The sequence below is a fragment of the Entelurus aequoreus genome, linkage group LG26 (genome assembly GCF_033978785.1).
Source record: "Entelurus aequoreus isolate RoL-2023_Sb linkage group LG26, RoL_Eaeq_v1.1, whole genome shotgun sequence".
NCBI classification, from domain to species: Eukaryota; Metazoa; Chordata; class Actinopteri; order Syngnathiformes; family Syngnathidae; genus Entelurus; species Entelurus aequoreus.
In genome coordinates this window covers 22,914,041-22,924,323 of record NC_084756.1, presented here as the reverse complement: position 1 = coordinate 22,924,323, position 10,283 = coordinate 22,914,041, and the positions used below count along the sequence as shown (strand labels likewise).

Below are 10,283 nucleotides of genomic sequence, written 5' to 3'. Positions count from 1 at the left end.
GCCGTTCAACCCCGGGCGAGGATGGCGATGCCTTCACGTGCTCTCCACAAATGTCGGAATTCAAAGTTTTGTTTTGTTTTTATTGAACAACAAACATACATTTATAATTTACACAAAAGTCAAGGCATTTTCAACATCAAGGAAAGAAAACAAAAGCAAATACAGATAAGAGTAATAATACTAAAAAATATGAAAAAAAAAAAATTTAAAAAGAAAAGACAAAAATGGCTACACCGTTCACTACTGTGATACATTTGGGACTTATTTAAAATGGTCTATATATATAATTATTATTATTATTTTTTTAAAAATTGTTCTTGTTTTGGTGGTTTAATGTATACTACTGTATAGTAAGTTTATACAATGAGCAAATGAATACAAAATAAACAATGATGGTTGAATAATTTGCAACCATGCACAAGTTTTATATTTAGATCAACAACATAACTACTGTTGATGTGTATATTTATAATTTCATTAAATATTATTCACATATAATTATACAGTAGTTAATAGTATTGGTTCTGTTTGTGTTACTATTTTTATTTTATTTTATTGACATCCAGCATCAGACATTCCTATCGATTACATCATATTCAAACAAATCATATATCTATTGTCTGCCCTAAATGTCAAAATACTTTTGTTTATATCCCATCCATACCACAACCCCCCCTCCGTTTATTTAATCGATGTATTTGTAGATATTACTTCGTTTTTTGTTGTCGTTTCAGTCTATATATTTTATAATATGGAACCCTTCACTTTGCACGGTTATTGCTAAAAGGCAAACAGGTGGAAGCTAACATATCTGTATTCTTAAAGAAGTGTTTTTAAAGAAAACATTTTGGAGTTGTTTAAAACAGTGGTCCCCAACCACCGGTCCGGGGACCGGTACCGGTTCGTCAAGCATTTGCTACCGGGCCGGAGAGAAACATTAAATAATTTATAAAGGACTGCGTTTTAACTTTGGCCTGTCCCACTAGACCAGGGATGTCGAACTTGTTTTCATAGAGGGCCGCTTGTAACAGTAAATAATGAATGAATTTGCCTATGAATTTAAATATTTAAAAAAAAAAAAATTACGTAAAAAGTAAACAAATCTGTGGATTTGACCACTGGCAAATCCACAAAATATTGCAAAAATATTCGTTGCTTTAAAACTCAAGACCCACTTCCGGTAAATTAAGACTGAAACATCGGATCCTGTCTAAGAACCAGCCAATGACGTGCTAACGATTTCCGCACTGAATTTTTAAACACGTATTTTTATTCAATGCAATGGTCAGCATAATTTGATGTAAAAAAATTTAAATGTAAACAATTTAGTTACATAAATTCAGTGTACAGCAAACGCTTTCGTAATACAGACACAAATTAACCGCCATAGTTGTCCCCTTGATGGCAGTGTTGGCTTACCTTCCACAGATCCATGGCCATACACACACATACATAGAGTAATGGATGCATGCACATACCCATACACTATACTGCCAAAAGTATTTGGCCACCCATCCAAATGATCAGAATCAGGTGTCCTAATCACTTGGCCCGGCCACAGGTGTATAAAATCAAGCACTTAAGCATGGAGACTGTTTCTACAAACATTTGTGAAAGAATGGGCCGCTCTCAGTGATTTCCAGCGTGGAACTGTCATAGGATGCCACCTGTGCAACAAATCCAGTCATGAAATTTCCTCGCTCCTAAATATTCCAAAGTCAATGGAAGAGTTTGGGAACAACAGCAACTCAGCCACCAAGTGGTAGACCACGTAAACTGACAGAGAGGGGTCAGCGGATGCTGAAGCGCACACCGCAAAGACTTTCTGCACAGTCAGTTGCTACAGAGCTCCAAACTTCATGTGACCTTCCACTTAGCCCACGTACAGTACGCAGGGTTTCCATGGCCGTGCAGTTGCTTCTAAGCCATACATCACCAAGTCCAATGCAAAGCGTCGGATGCAGTGGACATAGCCCCTGGACTCTAGAGCAGTGGAGATGCGTTCTCTGGAGTGATGAATCACACTTTTCCATCTGGCAATCTGATGGACCAGTCTGGGTTTGGAGGTTGCCAGGAGAACGCTACATTTCGGACTGCATTGTGCCGAGTGTGAAATTTGGTGGAGCAGGAATTATGGTGTGGGGTTGTTTTTCAGGAGTTGGGCTTGGCCCCTTAGTTGCAGTGAAAGGAACTTTGAATGCTACAGGATATCAAAACATTTTGGACAATTCCATTCTCCCAACCTTGTGGGAACAGTTTGGAGCGGACCCCTTCCTCTTCCAACATGACTCTGCACCGGTGCACAAAGCAAGGTCCATAAAGACATGGATGACAGAGTCTGGTGTGGATGAACTTGACTGGCCTGCACAGAGTCCTGACCTGAACCCGAGAGAACACCTTTGGGATGAATTAGAACGGAGACTGAGAGCCAGGCCTTCTCGACCAACATCAGTGTGTGACCTCACCAATGCGCTTTTGGAAGAATGGTGGAAAATTCCTATAGAACACACTCCGCAACCTTGTGGACAGCCTTCCCAGAAGAGTTGAAGCTGTAATAGCTGCAAAAGGTGGACCGACATCATATTGAACCCTATGGGTTAGGAATGGGATGGCACTTCAAGTTCATATGTGAGTCAAGGCAGGTGGCCAAATATTTTTGACAATATAGTGTGTGTATGTGTATATATATACACAGTATATTCACACACACACACAAAAAATGAGAAATCATGTGACAACTTAACACAAACATGGCGAATATTGATTTTAGTCTGTTTTACAGGCCGGATTTACACCATTTAAAGACTGTTATGTAGTGTGAAGTCTGCACTTTTAACGCAGATTTAAAACTGTCCGTGTGGCTGCGTCATTATTCTGCGCCTTCTAGGACCGTGGATTAAAGGTGTCAGAAAAATTGTATTTAAATTATCAAAAAAACTTTCCGTTCTGAGTTCTCAATGAACAGACAAGAAGCTGTCTCTGTTGCACCAAGCCAAACGCTTGGAAGATTCCGCTGTGTACGATAGAAACAGACGGGAGGGGTCATCCATTGTCCTCGAAAACCTGATTAAGCTGAATCCAGGACAAGCCCAAGCCCAAGGGATCTTCTTCTTTTGTCTTCAATGTGACCGAAAACAAGGACTGTTTACATACTACCCATTCCTGTTGAGAAATGTGTTGTTGCGTAAACATTGAACATCTAAATAAAAGAGAAGACGAAAACCTTCTTCGTCAGAGCGTGGTGCAGGACTGTACAGAGAGTACAGTGGCCATGTCTCTCCTCAATTGAGTCCAAATTGAATTCTGTCTCTGTTTGATTCCTTGCCTTTTGTCTTGTTTAATAGATGTCAACAGGGTTTGAACCTAACAAAGGTCATGGCTTCTTCTTCTTCTTTTCGTGTCTTTGAAGCATGTGGTTATATGACAGTTTCCCATTTCTTTACACAGTCTTTTGTATTGTCGTTGAACTTTGCGAGATCTTTTAAGCTGCACTGGTTGGGTAGCAGAGGACAGACAACTGCATCGTATGGTCCTCTTCTCCGCATTCGCAGGTGGTTGGGGCCAGTTCTGTAGCCCCATCTGGCCATAGCAGCTTTTGATCGCCCTGTTCCTGTTCTCAGGCGGTTTAGTGTCTTCCACTGGACCCATGGTGTTTCCGACCCAGGGGGCAAGTCTTCAGAAGGGGGGATTCCCATGTCAATAGGAGGGGGGTCTTTCTCTAGTCTGTGTGTCTATAGCTGGAGTCTGGTTTGTTTTCCGAGATGTTGTTAGGGGCTGGACATTGCTGAGGAAGCTTCTCCTTGACTTCAGACGTTGGGCTGAGGGTTCACGTCCATGGAGGAGGTGGCGTTCATCACTGGTAGCTTTTGTGAACTCTACTCGGCTGGGCAACTTCCCGTCTCTCGTCTGCAGGGGCAATGCCAGCGAGGAGATGTAGGTTGTTCAAGTTGGTAGGCTTCAAGCAACCAGTGATCAAGCGGCAGGTGTTGTTCAGCGCTGGGTCTAGTTTCTTGGCATGGGTTGATCTCTCCCAGACAGGACATGCATACTCCGCCGAGGAATATCACAGAGCCAAAGCAGTACATCTTAGTGTGTGTGCTGCCATTTGGAATTTGTCAGTTTCTGTAAGATGTTATTTCGGGAGCTGACTTTCAGTTTGGTGTTTTTGATGTGTTCCTTGAAGGAGAGGGTGCGGTCAAGGGTTACGCCAAGGTAGACAGGGTTGGTACAGTTCTCAAGTGGTGTTCCAGACCATTTACATCTTAAGAGGTCGGTTCGCATCCCCGTTCCTGAGATGGAACGGGCGAGCAGACTTGGGTCTTCGCAGGGTTTGCGTGTCGATGGTTTCCCTCACCTCACCTCATCTATGGCTGAGGTGAGGCTTGCTTCTACCGCTTTAAACGTACTCTCTTGAGCGTCGATGAATCGTTCAGTGTTCTGGTCCATTGGCAGGTCGTTGGTATAGATGTTGTACAGTAGTGGAGCCAGCACACTGGTGACGACAGAGGAACGGCCTACCTCAAGGACTTTCTTCTATCGTCGCCAGCGACTTTGCTTGTTGTTTGAAGTAACATAGAAGCGCCGGTCTTTCAAGAGGGCTCCAACGATGTCTGTGAGTGCCAGATCTTTTGTCATCTCCAGGATCTTTTTTTAGGAGGAAGCGGTGGTTCACAGTGTCGTACGCGGCAGACAGATCGACGAAGACGGCACCTGTTACCAGTCCATTGTGAAACCCATCCTCAATATGTTGGGTGAGATTCAGAATTTGGCTTGTTGTGGATTTGCCAGGTCGGAATCCAGCTTGTTGGGGAATGATGGCAGGTTCAGCAACTGGGGCCAGCCTGTTGAGGATCAGGCGCTCAAAGAGTTTATATGGGTGACACAGCAGGGAGATTGGGCGGAAACTTTTGCATGGGATGGATTTTAACCCGTTTAGAGAAGAGCTATGATTCTGTTTTTTTCTCTAGATCTTTGGGATGGTTCTTGTCAGCATGCAGTTGTTCATCAAGTCAAGGATCAATTTCCGTGTCAGAGGTCCAAAGTGTTTGATCTCTTCAGTGAAAATGTTGTCCCGGCCGATGGCATTGATGCTGGTATTGAGCTCTTCAGGGGAGAACGGCTCAGTCAGTCCGGTGGTTTGGGAGTACTGAAGTCGGTCTACCTTTGGTCTTGGCTGTTTGGTTTTGGATTTTCCATTGAGCAGCAGCTGACATGCAACTTGGTTGGCAGTGGTGGTATACTGTTGCTGTGTTGCTGCTTTGAAGCCGAGCCGAAAAGTCATGGCTTACGGAGAATTAATACACAGCTCTATACACACATGAAAAAACTTGTATAGTGACTAAAAAAAACAAAACAAACACGTTCTTACATTGAGCAACAGTTCCAACTATGTGTCAGTAAACGCACCATATGCATGGAGGTCAACAACCCACCCAGGTAATAGTGGGGACTTGACAAACACTTGGATCCACATGAGCACAATGACAATGGTAGAATGGTCTTGCAATCAATGTGATTACTCCTACCAGCTATTAGTGATAACCGCAATCTTTCCTGTTGACTTTTATTTAGAAATGTTGTAATTCCCACTTCTCAGCTGGTATGGGAAACAGACAAGGTCAAGAAATCACTATGGCGACAGTGACAACCCCCCTTCCCCCTGAAAATGTACACAAGTGGACTCTAAGAGCATTTTGTTGCATGTTGATAAGAAAGAGCTTGTGGAGCTTAAGGCCACCGTCTCCAAAGAGGAATTTTTCTTCCTCCGTGTCAGTTGGAAGTGACTTCCAACAATGGCGTTCACACACAAACACAATAACTCATGTTTTTAAAGAAGACATGGCAAAACAGTCCATATGTCACGGATCGCCTGGCCCACCGTGAAGCCTTGACCTCCGTTTGATCGTCCTGTTCAGTCCGAGATTGGTTTAAAAAGACAGGACCACAAGCTGTGGCCTCTTCAGACGAGTCCATCATCTCCTTTAACGAGCATGGAGAAGCAGGGCATTATGGGAAAGTGCGCGCCACCCCCTTCCTCTGCTCAGGTTTCTCCTTCCTTTGCGCTAAATTGATTCTGATGAGGCGACGGCGACATCGCCGTAGCAGCAGCAGTACAAGGGAGGGGGGCTAGAGGCCGATGGACTGCAGCGTTTGTCTCTCGTTGTTGTTGAGGTGGCCTGAGAACATGCTGTAGCACGGCTGCTGGGCGAACTGAGTCAGGAAGTCTGTCAGGTACGCCTGAGAGTAGACCAAACAATACAGGTGAAAATCAGCAATGTTTAATATGGTGCAAAGGTTTGTTTATTCAAGCTATTAGATTTACAACGTGAAATCATACTTGCCAACCTTGAGACCTCCGAATTCGGGAGATTGGGCGGGGAGGAGTTTTATATATATAGTATTTATAGCTAGAATTCACTGAAATGCAAGTATTTCTCTTTTATATATATGTATATATATATATACATATATATAAAAGAAATACTTGAATTTCAGTGTTCATTTATTTACACATATACACACACATAACACTCTACTCATTGTTGTATTTGAAAGTGCAGTAGCACAGCCTTTGAAGGAGCATAGGTGAAATTTAATTTGCCGGAAAGGAGTGAGTTTAAGGTTGAATTGTCCATCCTCGTTCTATTCTGTCACTATCTTTGTTTGGACATTACTACTTGCCGTAGTTTTGAAGCAATGCATGATGGGAATCCTGATGTTGTGTGTCAGTGTATTAACGTGCCGGCTGGAATAAACACGCTGAGAAATAGCACCGTGCCTGCCTACTTTATGGGTTATAGATAAACCTATGGATAACGGAGACATATATAATAGTCTCCTTCTTGTTGTGTGTGCAGTTGCGCACTAAGCTCCAAAAGCCGTAGATGTTATAACGTGACTGGGCCGGCACGCTGTTTATATGGAGGAAAAGTCGGGCTGGAAATCGGGAGAAATTCGGGAGAATGGTTGTCCCGGGAGATTTTCGGGAGAGGCACTGAAATTCGGGAGTCTCCCGGAAAATTTGTGAGGGTTGGCAAGTATGCGTGAAACTAATATAACATGCAACTCAAGATAGTTCATGCATCTGAACAGTTTGTTAACATATTAGTTTCACATTTGAAGTTGAATTGCTGACTTGAATGAACTTAAGCAGAGTTTCACCTGTAGATCACATGATTTAGTTTGGTGCTGAAAAGTCACATGACAACATATGTATGTATATATACATACATATATATTTATATATATATGTACATACACAAATACACATACTAGGGATGTCACGGTATGAACATTTCTTATCACGGTTACTGTGACCAAAATGATCACGTCTATTATCGCGGTAATTTTAAATGTGCTAAAAATTTTCTAAAACTACTTATATTGAAATCCTTTAACAAAGTTTTATTTAAAAAAATCAAAACACAGACAATACAATCAAAAATGAATATATGTACCTCGAGTAGAAAGTTGAATGTGCATATCTCCTGCTTGCCCCACTATGGACTGGACTCTCACTATTATGTTAAATCCACTATGGACTGAACTTTCACATTATGTCAGACCCACTCGACGTCCATTGCATCCGGTCTCCCCTAGAGGGGGGGGGGGGGGGGGCTCTGTACCGCGGATGTCGTTGTGGCTTGTGCAGCCCTTTGAGACACTTGTCATTTAGGGCTATATAAATAAACATTGATTGATTGATTGATATGAAAGCAACACAAGCATTATAAACAAAGTAATATGGCAGAAACAAAACAATACTATAGATAAATTAAAATAAACAGGAATTGGGAGAAGGCACACTTCAAATCTGAGAGACCTGAAGCAGTTTGCAAATCAAGAGTGGTCCCAAATTCCAGTAGCAAGGTGTAAAAAACTCATTGATGGTTACAGGAAGCAAGTGATTTCAGTTATTTTTTCCAAAGGGTGTGCTACCAAATGAGTTGTGGGTGCCATTTTTGGAGTTCTGTGTAAAATAATATCACATTTGGCTTTTTTTTTTGTGTTGTTCCAATGCAAACAAAAGAAATAAACATGTGAATATCAAAGCATTTGTAATTTCAACAATTTTCTGGGAGAAGTGGTGCATTATCTGACAGAAATGCAGTGGTGCCATGACTGTACATGTATATACATACACCGGTATGTGTATGTATGCACACATATATACGTATGCAGTAATACTTTCAACTAAAGGACTACGTGTTTTTTTGTTTTTTTAAATGGTCCTAAACTAAACTCTGCTTTACGTTCTAAGTCTTCGAAGCCGATTAGACTATAAACTAGTTTCACCTCAATTATATGCACACGGTTTGTTTGATCACATTCTACATACTCAAATATTGACTAACAAAACCGTTCCTTAGCAATTCCACCTTCCAATCCCTGTTTTCAATTTAAATGTGCAGCTGCGTACCTGCAGGTCAATTTGATCCAAGGGGTCATTTAAGGCATCGGGATCATCATCGTCATCATCATCGTAATAGTCTTCATCTAGTAAAAAAAACAAAAAAAACAACGGTGAAAGTTTAGGATCCTTTGTTGAACAATGGCTGTAAGTTCTGGTTTATGGGTGGTAAACTTGAGCAGCAGAGCTAGAGGAAAACATCTGAGGACATAAATGTGTACAGGCTTAGTTCTGAAAGGTGATTGGTTGAGTGCATTGCATTGAATTGATGCCTACAGAAAGCAAACATTGAATACAGTATTACATCCAAAAATGCATTTAAAAAAGAAAAGATTAAAAGTATAAAAGTTTATTAGCTGCGCTGTGTTTTGTGAGGGGGGAGGAGGGAGGGCAAAATCAGGGTTTCTGCAGGTATCAGCAAATCTAAATGAATTTGTTGTAATGCCTTTTTAAAGCAACGTAGAACAAATGTAATGCCCATGTGCTATTGCAGATCATTAGAATATATAGTCAAAATCATACAATTGCCTCTATAGACAACATACACACATATACACATACTGTACATATACATTCACTGTACAAACACACATACACACATACTGTACATATACATTCACTGTACAAACACACACATACACATACTGTACACATGTAGGGGTGGCATGGCGTAGTGGGTAGAGCACCCGTGTCAGAAACCTGAGGGTTGCAGGTTCGCTCCCCGCCTCTTACCATGCCGTTGTGTCCTTGGGCAGGACACTTCACCCTTGCCCCCGGTGCCACTCACACCGGTGAATGAATGTTGAATGAATGATAGGTGGTGGTCGGAGGGGCCGTAGGCGCAAATTGGCAGCCACGCTTCCGTCAGTCTACCCCAGGGCAGCTGTGGCTACGAAAGTAGCTTACCACCACCAGGTGTGAATAAATGATGGGTTTTTAACATGTAAAGCGACTTTGGGTACTTAGAAAAGCGCTATATAAATCCCAGGTATTATTATTATTATTATTATTATACAAGTACATATGCATACATACACTCATGCACATAAAAATGATAATCTTGAATAGTTGGAAATTAATTGTAACATTTTTTGCTCACGCCCTAACTTTCTGAGTTATAACTGTCCCGCCTGCTTATACCGAAACAAAGATTGTGGATGACTGAAAAGAGGCTTCACTCTGTTCATTTAATTCTACGGTCAAATAAACGCGCTCAGACCTCTAGAGACGAAGAAAAGAAACACACACGGACATTGCAATTTATTGATGAAGTTATCAAGTTTATTGGCTCAGGTCTAGAATTGTATGACATCATATTTAAAGCCCCACTTAATAACTTAAATTTTTGGTTGATTTTGGCGGCGCCAGTGGACCAAAGCGGTAGTGTTTTGTCAGAAGAAGACCACATTTCCCATGAGGAATAGAGCATATAGCGTCCAACTGACATGATGTCCGCTTTAATATTGGCCCAGATTACAAATAATACGTCTCTATCGGCTATGATGATGTTGAATAGCAGACACTATCAAGAAATGATCTTGGATTGCGCTACAAATATGACGCTACTACCAAGAATGTATCGGGGCGGATGCATGTCCAAAGCAGAGAAAGACCGGCGGGAGAGTTTTTTCAAAGGAAGTAGTATGGAACTGCGAACTATCAAGCTAGTGGCTATTTATTGCTACCATGCAAATTTCCGATAGCTAACATTAGCATTATCATTTTGATTTGAGCATTGAAAGTTACGAGTTTAGCAGGAACAGAAAATCCCTCCTCATTTTTGAGCTCACGCCAGCGAGTGAAAGCTGGGACAATGTTAATCCTTGATTGTCCTTTTTTTGTCTCATCAGACAAAACTTTTCGTTTCTTTGGT

General features: G+C 41.7%; 1 protein-coding gene across 1 annotated transcript in view; it reads right to left on the bottom strand.

The window, feature by feature from the left end:
• Nucleotides 1-248: 248 nt before the first annotated feature.
• Nucleotides 249-10,283, bottom strand: part of LOC133643116 (importin-9) — a 41,275-nt gene continuing 31,240 nt past the window's right edge. Inside the window, exons 23-24 of the mRNA XM_062037529.1 lie at nucleotides 8,420-8,496; nucleotides 249-6,237 (exon numbers count right to left, since the gene is read on the bottom strand). Coding sequence (XP_061893513.1) covers nucleotides 6,127-6,237; nucleotides 8,420-8,496 — 188 coding nt within the window. The 3' untranslated portion in view covers nucleotides 249-6,126. The remainder of the gene's footprint in view (nucleotides 6,238-8,419; nucleotides 8,497-10,283) is intronic.